Source organism: Triplophysa rosa, linkage group LG6 (genome assembly GCF_024868665.1).
Source record: "Triplophysa rosa linkage group LG6, Trosa_1v2, whole genome shotgun sequence".
Lineage (NCBI taxonomy): Eukaryota > Metazoa > Chordata > Actinopteri > Cypriniformes > Nemacheilidae > Triplophysa > Triplophysa rosa.
In genome coordinates this window covers 4,013,596-4,034,184 of record NC_079895.1, presented here as the reverse complement: position 1 = coordinate 4,034,184, position 20,589 = coordinate 4,013,596, and the positions used below count along the sequence as shown (strand labels likewise).

At 37.7% G+C, this 20,589-nt stretch overlaps 3 protein-coding genes across 8 annotated transcripts in view; 1 reads left to right on the top strand and 2 right to left on the bottom strand.

The window, feature by feature from the left end:
* dnajc10 (DnaJ (Hsp40) homolog, subfamily C, member 10) overlaps positions 1-20,589 on the bottom strand; it is a 255,365-nt gene that overhangs the window by 179,598 nt on the left and 55,178 nt on the right. The window lies entirely within an intron of this gene.
* dusp19a (dual specificity phosphatase 19a) lies at positions 13,686-17,847 on the bottom strand. The gene is made up of 5 exons (XM_057336667.1): positions 17,460-17,847; positions 16,129-16,534; positions 15,819-15,865; positions 15,583-15,735; positions 13,686-14,828 (listed from the first exon to the last, which is right to left on the bottom strand). The coding sequence occupies exons 2-5, from the start codon at positions 16,349-16,351 to the stop codon at positions 14,610-14,612; spliced, it is 642 nt and encodes a 213-aa protein (XP_057192650.1). The 5' UTR covers positions 16,352-16,534; positions 17,460-17,847; the 3' UTR covers positions 13,686-14,609.
* nckap1 (NCK-associated protein 1) overlaps positions 16,947-20,589 on the top strand; it is a 33,581-nt gene continuing 29,938 nt past the window's right edge. For 3 of the 6 annotated variants that reach the window (XM_057336644.1, XM_057336643.1, XM_057336642.1), the window contains exons 1-2: positions 16,947-17,257; positions 20,565-20,582. In XM_057336644.1, coding sequence (XP_057192627.1) covers positions 17,150-17,257; positions 20,565-20,582 — 126 coding nt within the window. In that variant the 5' untranslated portion in view covers positions 16,947-17,149. The remainder of the gene's footprint in view (positions 17,258-20,564; positions 20,583-20,589) is intronic. The other 3 variants (XM_057336647.1, XM_057336646.1, XM_057336645.1) reach the window with 1 other exon arrangement.

Here is a 20,589-nt window from a genome sequence, read left to right as displayed (position 1 = left end):
TCTGGTCAACATAAAGTTCTTTATTTGAAGCACAATTCTACAAGAAAGGTAACTTACTGAAAAAGTGTTGGTGCTTAAAGTGCTTCACTGAACTGAAACTTAAAACATCTCAAGATAAATGGACATAACCTGGGAGGTTGATGGCTCCGTGTCAGAGCATTGCTTATGATTTTCAGACGGATCAGGCCTTAACTTAACATTATTCACGAAAAAGTTGTCAATCGTTCTTTTCATCTTCTCTCATCATCCGCGCTACATCCACTCTGTTTAACTGACGGGCCTATAGGCTCCTCACCTCTCTGACTGCAGCTCACGCATTTTCACACGTACACACCAGAGGTTGCGCTAGACTTTTTAATTGTCCGTCATTTTGACTGACAGGCTCGTAAAAAATCCTCCATAATCTATTATTACCCGTCTCTATGGTGCAAGGTGGCTTTACGTGGTAATTAGTATGTTCGTGACGTCATCACACTGTACTTGCGTCTCGGAACTTGTTGTATTTTTATACAACTGAATGCCCAATAAAACCGTTGTTGTTTATATTCATCTATATATTTAATGTTTTAATGTTTATGTTCATATGTGATTCGATCTGGGAAAACCCAACACATGGTGCAAATTTATATATTACAGTTTTTGATACCATATTCAAGCCCTTTCCAAATCAGTTTTTATTTTGCTCATACCTTGTGTATTTAACAAAAGTTATGGCTGAGGTCGGCTGAAGCGATATGATTTTCAGGAACGGAATTTGGAGGAAAATGGGTTTAAAGTTAAGTGATGAAAATAAAAGCACAACAGTCCAGTATCACAAGTAAAAGTCACTTTACAGTGGTAAAAGACTTACTCTAATAACAATTTAATAAAAAAACATTTCCCAGTGTTGAAGTCTATAAAAATACTGTACAAAACCGTTTGAATAAAATGAAAGTAAGGAAAATGGTGCAGGGCACACTTAAAGAACGAGAGCTCTGCCATTATCACTACACAAGGAAACTAGCAAACATTACGGACAACAACTAATAAGCAGTGAAGCAAGTTTTACGTTGTTTATCATGTGCATAGTGTCTGGACTTCTGATCATCCCTTGTATGTTTTGCGATCGGATAACTCCCGGTGCTGCAGACGGGGAGCTCTGTCATCTCACGAAAACATTGTATAAAAAACTTTGCATGCCGTAGTTTACACAGGACTGGCAGGAAATGTGCATTGATACTCCTTCATTCTTCATGTTATGTGGTTTACTTTGATAGGTGTCCCAGCGCAACATCCGACGGGTTTTCCCAGATCGCATCACACATGTCTAGTCAGTAACAATGACATGTGAAAACACGCACGTCCCTTCGCGAGCATATCACGCTCTAATGAAGGGAAACGGGGAGTTACAAATTGTCCTCATTGTAATCCATCAAAATGACGGACGGACGGACGGCCTTCAGATTTTTCCGTCACTGGTAAACATTTTTTGTCAATGACAGAGAATTTTCGGTTAACACGTCCTCTGGTACACACACGTACAGGAAAATCTGGACCACGGCCAATCAGAGGGGGTCCGCCCTTCACTATCTCTGATTGGTTTAGACCACGGTATGGGCCTAATGTGTGTCTGTTGTTGAATCACAGGGAGACTTTCAGAGTCGCGGAGACTTTTTTTCTCCCTCGAACGGCTGGTCGCTCCAGTGCGACCTCAGATTTTTCTTAGTCGCACCATTGAGAAATAAGGTCGCACTCTAGAGCCCTGCAACACAGTGTCATAGAGACAAGGGGGTGGGCTCGTTTTACTCAGGCAACCAATCAGTGTCCCAGGATCATCATGAAGCTTCGAAGCCACGCCCATAGCAACAAAACATGTCAGCCTAGCAACCGTTTAGCAATACCTATATCTCTGCATCGGAACATTGTAGAGACATGGGGATTGGTTAGATTCATTCGTGGTTTAATGCGTTATCACTCTAGTGCCCAGTTCTGCGGTTAGCCACAAAGCATCACTCACATTTTCTTCAGAAAATGTACCTATCTAGTTCTTTTTGTGCTCCCCCAAATGTTCTGACTGCTACTCCTCCTAAAGCTTTCAAGCTACATCCACCAAACTTTCCACAAACCTTCAGTCTGGTCTGTCTTGAGTTGTTATATCTTTTCTAACTGATCCGGGTTCTGGTTTTCGAAAACCGGACTCTCAAAACCACCTAAATTCCCATAGACTTAACATTATGACAAACTTTGTCGGCTCATAACTCAAAGTGAGGATGTCACTTTGGAACTCCTCCTACAGCTTTACAGTCACCAAACTTCACACAGATATTCAGATTCAGACCGATCTGAGGAAGTCTGCTATATCTTTTCTAAGGATCAGAGTTATGGTTTTCCTAAAAAGCCGATCAAACTGCCCAAAAATTCCATAGACTTACATTGATAGAATGTTCAGCTGACGATGTTTACTTTCAAACACACTAATAAACACTCACTCACCTTCTATAAATCTCTCCACTCTCTTTCTGTTTCTCTATCATTCTATCACATAAACTCACAGACACACACACACGCACACACACACACACTATAAATCTGTCCACTCTCTTTCTGTTTCTTTATCATTCTATAACATACACTCACATATCACATCTATCTATCTATCTATCTATCTATCTATCTATCTATCTATCTATCTATCTATCTATCTATCTATCTATCTATCTATCTACTCCATCCATCCATCCAGCAAAACCAAATACGTTCTAATAAGAAACTTAATAAACCACATAGATTTTGCCTGGTTGTGGTCTCTCTCTCGCTCGCTCTCTCTCTCTCTCTCTCTCTCTCTCTCTCTCTTTCTCAAGCCAAAATAAAGTTTGTTCACAAACTCTTACCTCATCTAGTTTCAGTAATAAAGTATTAGAGAAACAAATCCCATGTAAATAAAAAGAAAATAAGACAGTTATTTAGTTTGATATGGCTGAAGATCAACATTTAAAAAGGTTAATCTGTTTATTTCACTGACCGTTGTTGATCAAGAAAAAATAAGATTGATCACCCTAAAAAGAGAGATGATCGCGACAAGCATGAGAATGTGGCAACACGCGTGACTAAATACGGTGAGGGAGAGCAGTTGGATGGACACGACAATTACGGCCTAATTTATGATTCAGTGTCTGTGAAAATGGGTATACTGGTTGCCATAGAGATATTTTCAAAAGAAATATCCTGCTATTTATCCACAATGTCAAATGTTGTTACACAATTTGTATTCAGCGGAAGATGATGCACGCCACAGATTACAAGAATGAAAGATCTCTACGTGTTAACAGGAGTCATTCTGAATAAGCCTACACTCTGTGTGTATCTGTGGTTTAAGTGATATATGTGGCTGGCTACACAGCGAGCAGCAGGTGTGACCATGATCGCCTCGATTAAAATTTCACTTCTCATCTGCGGAAACAACTGTGTCCGAGCGGGACATTGCATCTGGGGTCAGTGGCGTGACATCTCATGCTCAACATCTTCAGGCAAAAAAAAAATGCAGGTCTGTTTAGAAATCCGACAAAATAATCTTATTTCTGCAGCATATCCTATATACTGTACACTGTGGACAGTATGCTAATTTCCTTTATGCAGGGAACAACTGTGTTTTTGTCAAGATGTCTAGTAAACAGCACACAATGCTGTCTCCCATAATGCAACATGCTCCATTTTCAGTGCCATGAATAAACTCAAAGTGATCAAAAATCCCAAGGAAACGAAATTGCATGGAACCATGTTCCTTTGTTTACAAACAACCATGATGTACGATTGAGTAAAACACTTTGACTGGAAATATCTATTATATAATTATCTATTAGCGTTATTGTTCCTGTAACTCTTTTCACAAAGCATTGTGATTACAACGCAAAGGTCATGGCTTCAATACTGATAAAAGACTAGATTAAATGCACTGTAATTTGCTTTGTATACAAGTGCCTGCCAAACGCATACAGTAGGCCTAAATGTAAAACATGCAGCATTAGTTAAGTAGTAAATAAACAGTCTCGGTAATGAAATCATCCTGTAAATAAATTAATATCTATAATTGCTTACGTCCTTCTACAACAAGCAGGCTGCACTCAACGTGTTTGTGTATTATGCATTAAGGCTGTGATTTCTCTGACAATAATTCACACTTGAAATGTGGAAAGAAGAGAGGGTGTCTCGGCATTGCAGACCATTAGCAGGAAACTTGATTTGCTCATGGCAGTTCAACCAGACTTGTGAGAACATGTTTCACGTTGCCATGGAGAAGATGAGGAACAGACACTCGAAATACTCAGTAAAAATGCTTTCAAGGCTCAAAGAAACGCAATGGATTCTATGTAATAGAAAGTACAACGGTGGATTGTTATGATTAGCCGGTAAAAGCATTTAAGTGAGTAATTATGAAGGGCCTGTGGGTAGTGGAGCCAATGATCTCAAGAGGTGAAATGACGGCTAAATCCAGTCTGCGGGCGTGACTGTCCCAACGTAAGATTCTTCTCAACCTACTCAGCTTCTATGACCTTTAAAAGCAATAAAATTGTATGCTTTTACAAATCTGTATGACGTTCTTCTGTGGATTACCAAAGGCAGAATATTATGGACTGACAGCTTCAGTCACCATTCACTCTCACTGTTGAACGTCTGGAGGAAAGAAAAGTCATATTGGCTTAAAACAATAAATAAACTCCATTTTTTCAACCTGAACCAAAAACTGAAAAGTATGCAACCTTAAGCATTCTTGGTCCACCATTTATAAACATCATCTTTGAGCTAAACATAAAAAAGTTCTGTGATGAAGAAACCTGATGACACTAAATGAAGGATAAATAAAGGCACATGGTGTAGTAATAAGAGATAAAAAAATGTTCTGGTGTCTACTGAAATGCAAAAGGTTTAATCTCAGGAGCACCATTGTGAAAGGGTGAATGGATGATCTAGACCAGTACTATTCAATTAGTTTGTCATGGGGGCCAGTTCATGAAAAGCATCAAATGAGGGGCCGGAGAGATATGGCTTGCAATACGTGGGATGACACAACAACAATAAGAAATCTGTTTTATTTTTTCCCAAATTCCGTTTTTTCTGTTTAAATTTTTCTGGATTCTGTGTTTTCCGTCCTTTACTATACAATATACTGTATTTGCCCACATGAAAAAATACTTCAGTATACTACTGTATTCACTTATAAACTATATTTAAAAATCTGCAGTAGATACGTTGAACCATACAGGGAAAAATAAAAATAAAATTGGTTTTGTTTTTTAGTCTGCTTAAATGTAAGTAATATTTTTAGACAAGGATACTTTTTGTGCGCAAACAAATAAAACTACGACTATATTCAAAAACTTACTGATTTAAGGGTTAGTTTTCAGCGCGCGTTCCCGAGAGCCACACGTCAGTGTCGTTCGACGCATGCACGTTCTGACAGAGACTGTGTGGTCGGAATGCGCATGTGTATGTGTTTAAAAAGTACTGTGTTTTTCCAGTTTCCTGAAAAACAACAAATTTAGAAATTCAAGGTTTCAGGAGGACAGTGACAAAATGTTGTTTAATGGAATGTGAGGAACTTAAAACAACATTAATTTTTTCATTAGAAGTCACCAATCAGTTGGACTGCTAGCTCATTTCCTGCAGTCCCGCAGCTCAGTCTGGGTGATTTTAGTTTCTCTGCTAGAGACAGATGGTTACACTTCAGTGGATTTGATGGAAACGTCATGCCTGCTACTCACAGCGTGAGTTTGTTCAATACAGACTCCGCTAGAAAAAAATTCTCCAACTAATTTAGGGGTGAAAGCAATTTGTAAAAAGCAAACTAACATAACATGCTGTTGGTTAAGGCAAGCAGTACTATAACTGTTTCTCATACAACTGATAAAATTATGTTGCAAAATGACCTTATTTTCATTATACTAAAAATAAAACATACATTTTGGGGTAGTCTGCTAGCAATCGCCCATCATAGTGCGGGTTTTGCATGGGCAAGTATTCAGCTCACATGTGTTAAGTTAAACATACATTTTCTTTTTTTTGTACTTTCAAGCCCGTTAAAACATGGCAGCAAGAATGTTTACATTTTAATTTAAAGATGTCAAATTTGTGTAAAGGGTTGGGGACAGGATACCATTAGCCTGGTATAAAAAGCTATTAGATGTCCTAACACTAATATAGTAAAACTGTGTACACGCATGTGTAAAGGTCTAACATCTGTCTAGCTGCTGTCGAACGTGTTAATGGCCTTTATTAACGCCAAACAGTGGAGCTTGGAAACAGGATAGTCATAACAGGACTGTACACAAAAAGATACAATACAGACTTTGTTACAGGCTGTTAAAGTAAGAAGTCCTCAAAGGACCCTTGATTGATGAAGACCAGGTTCCCTTTGTTAATAGAACAGGACTGGAATATAATTGTCTAAATATACTACACCTTGTCAAATGTATGATTAATAGCGTCCGCTCGCAAATTGAAGCTAAACTACATTTCTCCTGAAGGTATCTATCAGAGAAGATATAGGTCTTGAATAAAACATGCCACGTTAGGGATGTAATACCTCACTTCTGCCAGTGCAAAAATAGAGCTCTAAATTGAAATCTCATAATTGTCATTAAAATTGTGGGTCTCATTGATCAGTGTTGATCTTATAACTTCAAGCTTCATCTCTAAATGTCTATGCGTCTACATGGGTCTGAAGGCCAGATCTGAGTCTACTCTGGTTGGTTTGTGTTGTTGCTAGGGTGTTGCTAGGTATTTGCTAAGATGTTAAGAGTGTTTCTAGGTAGTTACTTACAGTGACAGACTGACTGATACATTACCAACAAAAACTGGAGCATAATAATTGGAGCGCAGAAATATGACAACTTCATCCAACCGTTAACAAAATACATGTAACACCTGGACTGACTGTTTCTGAATTACATAAAAATTAAACATTGCATAACCATTACGTAACTATTTTTAATGGCTGGCAGTAAATTATTCTGACAAATCATGCACACACACCTGTGATTAAACACAGTAAAAAACAACATGCACATGTTGCAGAAGACAATGGCATTTTGGAGGCTGTTATTAATTCACAGAGCATTCCATTATTCCTCACTGATTCATTGAGGTAGTAAATCCGGATTTGCACACTACAATGAGCCAAATTTCCTCAATCCTGGACAGATGCATCACTCCAGATAGACAGCCTTTGTGCTGTTGATTGGTCTTCACCTTGTGCATTATGTTTCCGTCTTTACATTTGGAGGATTTATCAGTCTCTGTCTTAAATCTATTCCACTTTTTTTTGATGCATCAAAACTCACAATTCTTTAATCTATTAGAATTTGACCTTCAAGGGGGCTGGTTTACCAAAAGTCCAGAAAAAGAGATGGAAAATGCAATAAGGAGAGCTTAATGAATGTTTTATGAAAGATCAGCTCAAGGTGAATTTAATATGTTTGAATGTCAAATGCTATACTGGTTTGTGAGTAACAATCACACTCATCTTCAGAGCAATGACAGATTATAAGTGGAGAGGGTGGATCAAAGCCTAGAACTATCATGGTGAGCAGCAATTCATTGACAGACAAATATAAAGTCAACTAGCTCAGGCATTCAATAATTTTTGCTTTTTGGTGCATTTACACACTTGGTCTATTCATGGTGCATAAATTATGTTTCACTATATTTTAGGCTATTTAGTATATATTGGACTTTAAGTATAGGACATTTGTAAAGGTAATAAATATTAAAAGGTTTATCAAATAACCTACTTCACTACTCATTCAATGACCATGCTTTCAAAAAGAAAAACATGTTTTTCAAAGTTGTGTGAGTGAACTGGCTTTTATTCTTCCCCCAGGAATTTCCTGGTTAAAGGGAGCCCTCTGGTGACAATATTACGACTTGCTAATAATTTTATTGTACAAAAAGGCTTTCTGTAAAGCTGCTTTGCAGCGATGTTAATCAGGAAAGCAAAACTAAAACAAAAATGAATTTTGCTTATTAAATAAGAACAAGGTAACCAAGATGAAAATAGTGGGGATAACATGAAATATACGGGTTATATAATATTTAAAAGATAATACATTTTCCGGCCCCCAAACATTCCAAATCTATTATCACAAAACTTTTCTTTTTTTAAGCCACTCTCTCTCTCTTATCAGACTAATGACAAACTAGCATTTGACAGTGATTCAAGAAAAGGCGAGTTTGACCTGGGCCAAAGCCCAGTGCTGGTCTGACGGCCGAACAACATTCACACAGAAACAAACAAAATGCATGATTTCATGGGCAGGTCATTCAGCCAGAAAGATTAACTAAATTTAAAGACCTCACACAATAGACTAGTTCCTTATACACCCTTGAAAGGCTAAACAACAATCTATTAGGGTTGTGCAAAAATATCGATACATGTAACTATCGCAATATTGTTTTTTTCAATAGTGTATCGATAGTGATACCTCTACTATCGATAATTGTTTTTAAATCATGTCATATACATACGGCCAAAAGTAAGTGGAAGCGAGCATGGCGAAAAATATAAGAAGGCTTGGAGCTCTCAGAGCTGATGTGTGGGTGTGCTTTGGTTTTCAAAATAAGTCATGGAGTAATGAGTTATATAAAATAATGCTGTTTGTAAGCTTCGCAAGTCATGACACAAGTCACTTGGCTACTGCAGTGCATTAGACTTTATTAAGTTTATTAGAGAAAAGTAACAATGGCATTTATTGTGCTTTCACGGATGTGACACCATCACATTTACAGCACGGATGAAGCAGGGGTTTTATACTGCCCATGTTCATTGTTTTAACTGTAATCCACCACAACAGCCAAGTGACTTGCGTGAGCCACCTTATTCCCCTGTGTTACCCGCTTGAGGGGCGCAATCCACAGTTTGAGAACCCAAACCTCTGATCTAAAGGTCCATGCATCACACATCATGGCCACTCTGCAGAGGTAAGGGATGTTTTTACACTTATCCTTACAGAAAACCCCCGGTGGTGCACAGCATGTTGTATTTCTAGCTCTACTTTTTACATTTTATATTTAAAGTATTGCAATATACTGTATATTGCAAATGTGTATCGTATCGAAACACATAGCAATATATAGTATCGTGACCCATCTATCGTGATATGCATCGTATCGGAAGGCACTTGCCAATACACAGCCCTACAATCTATTGTGTAAAAGGACACTTCTTATCCATGACAATAAAGCAAGTGGATGGTTCTCAATATTTCTTGTTGTTAATTGTCATTTTACCCAGTGCAATTTATTGCTGAAAATAACGTGCATATCTATTAAACATGAAAATGCAAATTGGTCTAATGGAACTGTGTAGTTCACTTAATTAACAGCAACAATGAACAGAAACTAGGCTTTGCCGTGACACCAAACCATAGACACGAGTGGCACCACCTAAGTTCTCTTCACCCATTAAATCCCAAAAATGCATGCTTTTTCAAAATGTTTTTCAAAATTAAAAGCATTGAATACAATATAACCCAACAGAAAATTACTCACACGATAACATAATTTAAAATGTATTTAAGTGTGAGGGAATATAAGGTATGGTAAACAAAGGATAAATGCACACTTTGTACTTTATTTCATTTAGTTACAACACCCTGACATAAGCAAATGAAACGATAAAATAAATAACCTTCGTGTTAGCTTTTCAGTCATAAATTCATTGGGTGGGATCCAACAGGTTAACTCTGTCTGCTGGAATTGTGTCTAGTGCTGGTCTAGAACAATAAATCTAAAACTGATACGCAACTTGAGGTCTCAAATGCACAATGGCATTTGGAAACCTTCTTCATTACAGCAGCTTGCTGTAAGCAGCGGTTTTTATGTGGCAAGAGCGAGTCATTATCACGGGACCTCAAACGACTTAATGATAGACTTTAAAATATAGATCACTTCGGCCCAGTTTCATAGACAAGGCTTAGCTTAAGCCAGGACTATGCCTTAGATAAATTAGTATATTTAAGTCGCTTTTAATTAAAATGCATTATATAAAAACATTACTGCTGTGTATATTGAGACAAAACAAAGGCTATTACATATTTAAAGATATGTCAGTGTAATTTATTTTCAGTTAAGACAGCTCAAACCTAAACCTTGTCTGTGAAACCCGGCATACATCAATTAACGTGACCGTTGCCGTAACTCAACCTCAGTCTGACTCTTTTCCACACATGAGCTGCAGACGGGAAACTTTTTTTGGCTATCAACAACAGTACCCAGTATAACAACAGAAAAATCAAGGTTATGAAAAGACAAGAAGTATTAAAGACCTGTTTTGTGAGCTCTGTTAGACTTTGACTAACCGTAGACACGTGTGCAAATTACTCTGGGTGAAAGGCTGGAAAAACACTAGGAAAAATCACCCTGCCAACACTTATGCTAATCTAACCACTAACAGCTCTTCAGTGTGATTGTGAAATAAAGAGGCTGAATTCATTCCTCTTAATTTCTCTTCATTTGGCTATAAGACAAAATCTTTAATTGCTTTCCTCGCAGCCATCCAGCACAGTTGGCAACCACAACAGCGGGCAAATTAGGCCCCAATCTGCAGCCTCCCAATCGGCAGAGAGCCTCGTAATGAATTCCACTGGCTTTGTTCTGCCCACTCAACCCCTTTACATCCAAGAGGCTTGAAATAAAACAGTAAGATTCAAATCATTATAATGCATTCGCTAAAGAAACAGGACCTCCAATGACACTCTATTTAATACTGTACAGGGGTTGCCATGACAAAAACACAGACCGTGACATGTCATTCTTGAAAGGCTTGAATATTCATATTACCCAACCAGGCGTTTCCATGTGTAGCCCAAATAACAAATATGTACTGTATGTGAAATCTATTCAGGGGTGGCTATGTCAACCGATAGATTATTGTGACATTCCCACTTCCAACTGCAATTCAATAAAAGTTGTATTTTCCCGTGTGTTAGTTCCACCTAAATCTAAATATAACCTTGTCAACATCATAAACTAACAAGCCACAAGAGACATTACAGTATATTTTACCATTGCTAAGGGATGTTCTCACGCACTAGACAGAACCTGTCACCATAACGCAAATCAAGATTGTTGCTTTAATAAAAGCGATATGAAAACAGTTATTAGAATAATTAGCTCTAGAAGTACATTAACTGTATATTGCTTGCAGCTGCTAAAAACCTCTGCTGAAAAAAACACCATTTTAAAAACACCATTATGAACTATCAACGGTTTACCATTGCAAACTCCCTTTCTGTACTCTGGTGTGTTTTGAGCCTTATTCCAGTTACGTAGGACTAAATGGTGTTCCATTCCCATCTGCCAAATAATATCCCACCAATAGAACCCAATAGGCCTACATTATCAGAAGAGACCTACAGCGACCATCGTAATCTCCATTAAAACCAATACAACTCCCATTATGACCATGAAATCCCAAACTATTTCTGTAATGGCTTCTATTTTTTTCGTCTGAAGGGAACAGAGCAACTTATAACTTTAAAGCACACAAAAACGTCCCTATTACCAGATAAACTGGATACACTTGAAACAGGTGTGCTGAATCTCTCTGAAGCAGCTCCACACACTGTAAAAAAAAAGTGTTTTCGCGGTCAAATCTTGGCCCAGCCAATGACAACTTTCTGAGGCGATTCAACAGTAAGCTACATTGCCCTTGTTTTTAAAACAACATGCACAAAATCTGCGTAAAGATGACTTTACAGTTCAGTTTGTTTTACACTTCTACCTGTGATTTTAGGCTTGTTCGACTTGATGCGGCGCCGCAAGATCCGACACGCGCATGACATCAAAGTACCGCGAGAGCGATTCGAAACCAAACATTTTATGGTTTTTCGAATGGCTCTCGCGGTACTTTGATGTCATCTGCCTGTCGGATCTTGCTGCGCCTCATCAAGTCGAACAAGCGTATTGACTTCTTGCTTTCCTGCTCAAACTCTCTGATGTAAACCACATCCAACAAGCGTCTTCGCGCGCGCGCTTGTGGGCGGGGTTCTGGACAAAAGGGCGTGTCTAAACTTTGTCACAGCACCTCACTAAAATGTGCGGTGATAGCTGTGCGTTTCTCTTTTTTAAACATTCTAATGATAAACCTTTTTGTAAAAATAAAGTGAAATTTTTTATATGAAATAAAAAATAAACTAAATACTTTAAGAGTTTATAAACTGTATAGCCAACGTCTTCTATCTCATCAATTTATTATGCTTTATTATTAAGGTGCCAATCGGTAATGTGGTAATGTGGGTAAGGCTTAAGGCTTGTAAAACCAAGGCTAAGTCAATTTTTGACATGACTCAGTATTAAGGATATCGAGGTTATATTTTTTCACACAGGCTAATGTTCTTAACATTATGTCGGATAATCTTATGTGGAAAAGAGTAAATCGTAAAAAATACCAACTTGGTTTTCACAGGCAGTTATCACTATAGGCTACTAAATTTAAAGGTTAATACATTAAGATTGGGTGACCACAGTTAACCCGATGTTTTAACGTTCTCTGCATGGCAAGTAATTACATTAACCAATCTATTGATCTCATAACTTTTATAAGGACGAATAAAATACGTGTTTGAAGCGTGAATTAAGCCATAACCAGAAGTCTGACATCATGTTACCAGCATTGAAAGTTTGATTCTGTAGCTCACCCAAACTATCAAACTTTTTCCTCCGCCCGGAGTGTGTTGAAAACAGCCAACAAAACTATCATCACTTGCCTTCATCGGTGATGACAGACGCCCTCTGAACTTCTCGGTTGACCTTCTGAACTGCATTTTTAATGACTTGAGTTTGGCTTTCGGCCGGGTCCGGGTTCACTCTGCCGTCAGCGGACTCTTTGGGCTTCACGGTCACAATGTTTCTCCTGGAGAAGGTGGATGAGATCGTGCCCATGTGGAAAACCAAATCCTCGGGAATGTATTAACAACATGGGAGATGGATTTGACGTGACGACAATTGCTCAAAGAGTTTTTCCGTGTGTTCCATGCGGATCAGCTCTGTTGTCCCATAATATCCTAGTTTATTCAGTCCTGTGAAGCGCCATCGGGTGACGTGCGCTCCCTATTTCAGCGTCTATGGTGTAATTTGTATATCTACCACAGATGGCGCTGTAACTTTTCTATTCTCAGTGAGTTTTACGTTTAGGCCCTAGATTTTAAGTATAGTTATGGATCAATGTATAAATATTTATAGCCTGGATAAACTTCTGATCTTATCAATATTGCCAAAGCCATACAGTTCATACAATAATGTAACAAACATACAAGGTATGTAGTTATACTTTTTTTATTTAATATTCATTACTGCATTCATAATCTTCACATATCAAACTAGGCCTTGTCTACACCACAATCAATGACAAGATATTGTCATAAAGAACATTTCTGTATGTTTGTTTTTGTCTACATTACATTTGAAAACATTTTTTCAAACACCTTTTGGGGTCTGAAATTCTTCACAAGGATTTTTCAACAAAGAACCACCTTTAGAAAAAATCATCACAACACAATGTAAATAAATAAGAGTAAAGAAGAATTTCTTCAAAAGATTTCTAAAAGATTAAAAATCATATATCTATTCTTCTATGAACAAAACAAAAATACATGTAATGTACAAATTACAAAAATTATAAAAGAAAATGAACTATAAATGTAAATGTATGATTTATAACAACAGTTTAGTCCTTCTCTTTTTAAGATATTATAGCTACTTTCTTACACAAACATTCTAGATGCTATCAATGGACAATAACGGAGACATAGTTCTACTATCAAAGGCCGAGCTACTGAGTATACAGGAACAGTTTATCTTTATTAATAAAAGTAACTTAATCTTGTTACCATTCTGATATTAATGCTCAATGTGAGATGTGGCCACAAGGTGTCACTGTCGAGAGAAAAAATCATCATCTGGTGAAATGGGAAGATTATTTAATGGGAAGATAACTAGATCTTAAAAGATGCACTATAGTACACATTAATGTATTGTGATTTATAGTAACTACTACAAAGACAGAGACACTCTCAACTTTAAATTCTCATCAAATTTCTAAATTTAAACTGAATTATAATTGAGGTAGCAGGCAGGATGCAGAATCATCATTCTGAATGGAATTTAAAGGATAGAAATGGAATAGAATGACTTTCAAATAAAGTCATATAGGCATATTTTTACATTTTTGCATCAATTACAGATAAACGTGTTACAATACACAAATTATATTGAGTTTCACATGGTTGTGGTTCATTTCACAGAATGCACTCATTTACTGCATTGTCATGTTGAATTTAAGTTGCAATTCAGTAAATTCCACTTCCTGTCATTACCACTCCACATCCTGTTGGGCTTAGCCATTTCAACACCATTTCCAACCAATAAATTCAAAGGGAGACGATTTTTAATTTCAGATTTTTGTACAGTATTGCCTGTGTGTGTTATTGTTCTGTAAGTCTTTTCTTTAACAATAAATGTATTATCATATTAGCACCTATAAGAAAATGTCTACGTTTTAAACCACATAAAACTGCCATGGAAGCACTGCTGGCTGTAACATTCAACATTCAGTGAGCGCAGTCATAGATTCATGCTCAATCATGATTCAAACCATTTGCTTGTGTAGCGCCTTGTGGTCTGAAGTTTTTCAGCTGTTCCATGAAACCTGGGTTTGGACATGAAACCGAGCGAGCTGATTTCACCAGAGCAAACGCATCATCAAACGCCTGCTTTTCCCTTAACATCAGATATCCAATGACAACGGACACAGAACGTGAAACTCCTGAATTGCAGTGAACAAGCACAACTCCTTTCTGGAGAGAGAAAAGGCAAGAGTTCAGCTATCTGGTCAGAACATAAACTGAAACTACTTCGCCTCTATGGAGGCATTTCATTTCACATCATTACATACTTATTTGTGATGCATGTCATTATGCTAATAGCACAGAATTACAAACTTGCAAGTTACGGGTCACAGAACTACTTTCCACTGTGTTGAAAAGAACATTATTTCATTAACTGAGCTATTGTTTCTTCTGCATACACACTATACGGTAAATCAGGTGACAGGCGAAGCGGTGCTCTGTTTACAAAGGAATGGAAACTTATTTCCCGTAGCCATTGTAATCATAAACCTTGATCATCATGAGTCAGTGTCACGTTAAGGGTGACTGGCGACACTATTTAGTAAAGAGGTTGTATGACAAACACTGGCCTGTTAGTGATATGATCTTTCTACAACTTGCTAAATAATGCATAGCGAAAACTCAGCATTCATTATTCAAGCATGCTGCACGGTTACCTAGAATAAGGCAGTTAGCCATCGGGTGACTGCACAGTATCACATTGGACCGGCGCTAAACCCCAACACTCAGGAAATTACACTGAAAGAATAGAATTATCCTTCTATAATGGTGAGAGACAGACTCTTGTCTGGTGAAGGGTACGACCTGTATATCGTTGCATTATGCAAACTGCAAAGATTTGTATAAAAAACATTCTTGGAAATCCCTCGATATTAATGAAAGGAATTATATCTACACACCACGAAACAAAAGACAAGGTTACCTCAGCTTTAGCTTGGTCTATAAACTGTGCACACTCCTGGACATATGATATGATATCAGTGTCAGGTAGATCAAGTATGCTCAGTGTCTTATAGATGAACAAAGCAGGAAAGGCATTTTCCACACCATATGCCACATTTAATACATGCGTGACCTGAAATCAACATAAAAGGATCAAAGTTGTAATAATATAGTGCAGAATATGAAACAAATACAAAAGTCAAGAACTTACATTACCTTATATTTTCTCAAAGTACCGAAGTCATGTGCAGCATCTTGCGAACCTATGAAATAGAATATGTTAGGACAATAAAAAGTATATTTTATTTCTATACATGCACAATATAAATAGCACAAAATGATTTTATGTTTTTAATTATATTTTTTCTTTATAGAGAGTCTCATATAGGCTACACCTGACTTATATTGTTTAGTATGTTTATCCACTATCACAATTTATAGTACAGTATTATATAATTTTATTAATGTATTTTAATTTTCATAACATTTTGTAAGTGTCAGTTTCAGGTGAACAGATCCTACTCACCGAGCAATAGATGAGGTTTAATACATCCAACCTGAAGATCCCAGCTATTGTCTTGAACATATCCACATGCTGTTTCAGGCTGTACTGTATCCTCAACCACCTGTACAATTGAACCTTTCCATGTTTCAATAATCCGCCTGCCGCTCAAAGTCGTCACTCTGGTGCATTGTTTGCGCAAATTATTTTTAGAAAATGACTTTATTTCTTGTGCAAGTGAATGCATCACATTGGCGGAGTAGATGTCCAAGACAGAACAGTAAAGGCTCCGGGTTTTTTTCTTCTCTTATTTGTGCCGTGAGATCGTTCGCTGTTGCCTCACAAGTAATGCCCATCTACATGTCTCTGACCTCAATTCTACTTGGAAATCACACCTCAGAATAATTACCTGGGAAAGCGCAGAAGGACACTGCCACCCACAGGAAAAGCAGCGTAAATGCATGTGTGAAGTATGTAAATATCTAACATTTATTATAATATCAAATACCTACAAAGTATGTCACATTTTATAATGACTTAATTATACATAAACAATTTGAAACAAATGTAAAGCATGTAATTCATCCGAGATGTGAATATTTTGCCTATTTAAGTGCTCCCTGTTTCTCAGTCGTTACATTTTATACAAAAAACGTCATAACCTATTGTATTGTGGAATTGATATTGTGTATATTGTTTTCTTTCTATTTTCTTTGCTAAAAAACATGCATAATACGAACAAGACATGGGATTTTACTTAGAAAGAATTATTTGAAAATAAAAACACTACAACGGCACGGGGAGGGAGGCGCGGTCCTGCGGAAAGCTACGGTCACGTGACGCAGTGACGTCGTTGCCGGAAGCAGCCTCGTTCTGGCCGTCAGGGCAACACCTAGAAAAAAAACATCCCCGACGACGTGCCCGAAAGCCGTAATATGGGACCATTTTAACACTAAAACCAACGCGTTTCACTACTTTACCCTTTAACACTACGCGGGGAATTCGTTCGGTTGTGAATTAGCTCGTTATAACGGTCGTTGGAGCCATGTCTCGGGGCGCGCTGCAGCCGAGCCAGCAGAAGCTGGCGGAGAAACTGACGATCCTCAACGACCGCGGCATCGGGATGCTCACGCGTATCTACAACATCAAGAAGGTGAGAATATGCGCTTCATGGATGTGTGTTACAGAGCTCTGCAGTAAACGTAGTCGTACACAGAAACATACAGACGGACTGATCCAGGCCAGGGCCCGATTGAGAGACACGGTTCGTGTGCGTGTGCGCGCCCGCGCGTGTGTGTGAGAGATATCCATTTTTGAATCTCGTGTTTCGGTTCCATAGTGAAATGCTGGCTCACTTGCTGTATCTTTAGCGTGTATTAGTGAATCGCCAGCCATCTGTACAAAACTGGTGTCTATAATTCGTAATAAATGAAATGATTATAGAGATCATGAGGGTGCTATCCCATCGCCCCCTCCCTATACGACAACATGCTATGCATCTATATACTGCCTGCTTTTATTCAGTTTTAAGTGCACACAGCCACAATAGATGCCAATCCTGAGACTCTAAACACTCCAGACTAGAAGCTCATCGTGACCCAGCTTTTAAAGCACTTAAATGACACAGCTGTACATGAAGATAATCCAGTCCAGACATCACAGCCCTCAAATCTTGGGTTCTCATATAAATAGTTTTGGGTTGCTGTTGATTATAGTCTTGAAAAAATGAATATATTAGGCTCATTTTCAGTTGTTTGTGTATATACGTAGTAGGGTCTTTGGTCTCAGTTGTAACTCATTCACTTTCAGATGTCATATCTAATGTCCAAGGAACCTTTGACAGATGTCAGATATGTGCTAGTAGTTTGAAAGTTGTGATCTGCAGAATTGTACATTCTTCAACAGTGCAGTTGTTATCATTTATAAAAAGACTGCACTTAAATAAATAAACATATATTTTGCACAAAGTGATAATTCTGAGATTTTTTTGTAATTATTTTGATAATTTAGCACATATCCCCCATTCACTCCCATTACAGTTCGGCAAAAAAAGCTTTAGTTATTGACTATTTGTAGAGAATTTATAGCATTTGTTGCACTGCCTTTCAATTTTCAAAAACATTGTATATATATTATGTGTATATATTATTACTATGCGTTTTTTTTTTAATATTGTTAAAAAATATTTAGTGGTTGTTACAGTTATCATGAGAACAGAGTGGCTTATTGGGGATGAAAATCTAATTTATATATTAACAAATGAGATGTGCAACAAATTGTCATTATAAGCATTTGCTTAACATTTATTAAAAATGTAACTAAAATTGAAAAAGCACTGTTACTGTTTGTTATATAGGTAAACGATAATATATTAATGCTGCATTTAGGATTCCTTAACTTATTTCTTATTCCTAAATCAATAAAGTCACATTTCCTAATGCGTAATGGCAGTGAGAATTTGGGGGTGATATGCGCTTAAAGGTCCTAAAAAAATAATGTCACAGAACATAATGTTCATAAGAAGTAAAGCCTGTCAGAGCTAGTCTGCATATTCAAAGATTGTTTTTCCGTTTCCTCCAATAAAAGCATTTCATGGGCTTTTATAGAAGTCTTGGCACTGGGGCTAGCTGAAATGGCAACAGTCCAGATCAGAGCAGAAAGTGGGCTAGTGGAAGACCGTTGCTGTTAGCATCTTTTCCCTCTGGCCGAGATCTCGCTCAGATGTGTGATGTGAATTCATCAGTGTGTGTGATACCCGTTTAGAGCGCAGAAAGGTCTCTGGAGTACCGTCCATCTCTCTATGCCCACTGATGTCACGCTGCTGTACGTCTGACCTCACTCATTCAAACAAGTCACAAAAGGTCCACCCAGCAATATATCCAAAATATTAGTAATTTCTCTCATATACTTACCGTTTACTCCCATGAACCACATCCATTCAGAATACATTACAACATGGTAGTCTTGAGCAAAATTGCCTTTTAGTTTATATTGAATTTTTTTAGCTGAGATTTAGTTGAGAGATTGCGCTTCCACAGGACTAGAAATTGGACTGCATGCTTTTGGTAGTCCAGTTGCCTAGCAACTAGCAGGCCTGGCATTGAGCGCTTTCAGATGTGCATTCTGTTATGGTGAATACGTACAAGGAGTTTTTGAACAGAATTTGATGCTGACATCAACAAATCACTATTTGATATTGTTTATGCTGCTTTATATTGATGACTGTCAAATCCTAAAAAGGTTTTGCTGGTTGTATGTTACTTACAACATAAAGTAGTCATGGTTTCACCGTGGCTTCTTTCTCAGATATTTTTCTACAATTTAAGCCTAGACTTTGTTTTAAATGCTTTTTGGTATTCGTTGCAACATAAAGGTTGGCATCAAATTTGTGCCACAGGAAATGACAGCAGAAACCGTCCTTGGGAACAACAGGAAGTGCACTCTTATCTCACAGTGTGTTTAGCTTGACATGAAATCCCGTGAGAGGAGCTGGTGCGTTATGTAAAACTATTCCATGCATTTTTCACAGCACATCAGTGATGCCGCAAATGTTTATATGTTCTTGAAAATTCATCAGAAATCAGAAATTCAGAGTTACATACAGTAAACTCCAAGTTTAATTTGTTCATAGTTCAGATAAACAAACAGATACTGTGTTTATCGTTGAGCTATTTGAGGGCAGTACCTTCTAGTACACTGACCTTTTGTTATCTCACTTCTGATTGTTGCAGGTATGAACTCGTGCCTAATAAGTATTAACATATTTTGCTTTGTTCATTAATATTCATTTAAACCATTAACCACATTGGATTGTAAAACCTGTTTGAACTTTGCAGTACTAACTAACAGGCAAACTGCTTTTCAATTAATCCTTTTAACATTTATTTGGAGTGGTTTAAATGTCAGTTTGGTAAATCAGTTAAAATCATCGAATAATGGGTCCTGTGGGCTTCTGTTCGTGTGCATGAGTTGATTTGATGCATTTGAACGGCTAACAATGACATTTTTGTTTGTTTGCTTTGTTTGTTTGCTCGCTCTATTTTTGCAGTGTGTGTTTCTGTTTGTCATTCTTTTCATATCTGTTTTTGGTCATTTCGTGAACATGTCGGCCTTGGTTCCCTTTTACTTGCATGGATTATGTTTCTTTGACTAATCACAAACTTCCTGGTCTTTTCTTGAACATGGATTTGAATTGTGAACTCAGCCCACAGTGTTCCTGCTCCCGGAGGAGTGAGTTCTGCATGGTGTCAGTGTTAGCTCTGGGAACGACTGCCTCTCAATGCACTGTGTGACCCACCTGACCCCTGCGTCCCTCCTTAGGATCCAAGCAACACGCTATCCAGAACGACTTACATTTAGTTCCCAAAGCTAATTTGTTTTAAAAGTGAACATGCATGGTAGACATTGGAACTTGTGTTTATGTGTAATTTTCTCTCTTTCTGTTACAATGCTTCCCCCAGCAAGGACAAGTTTGGAAGGTTTGCA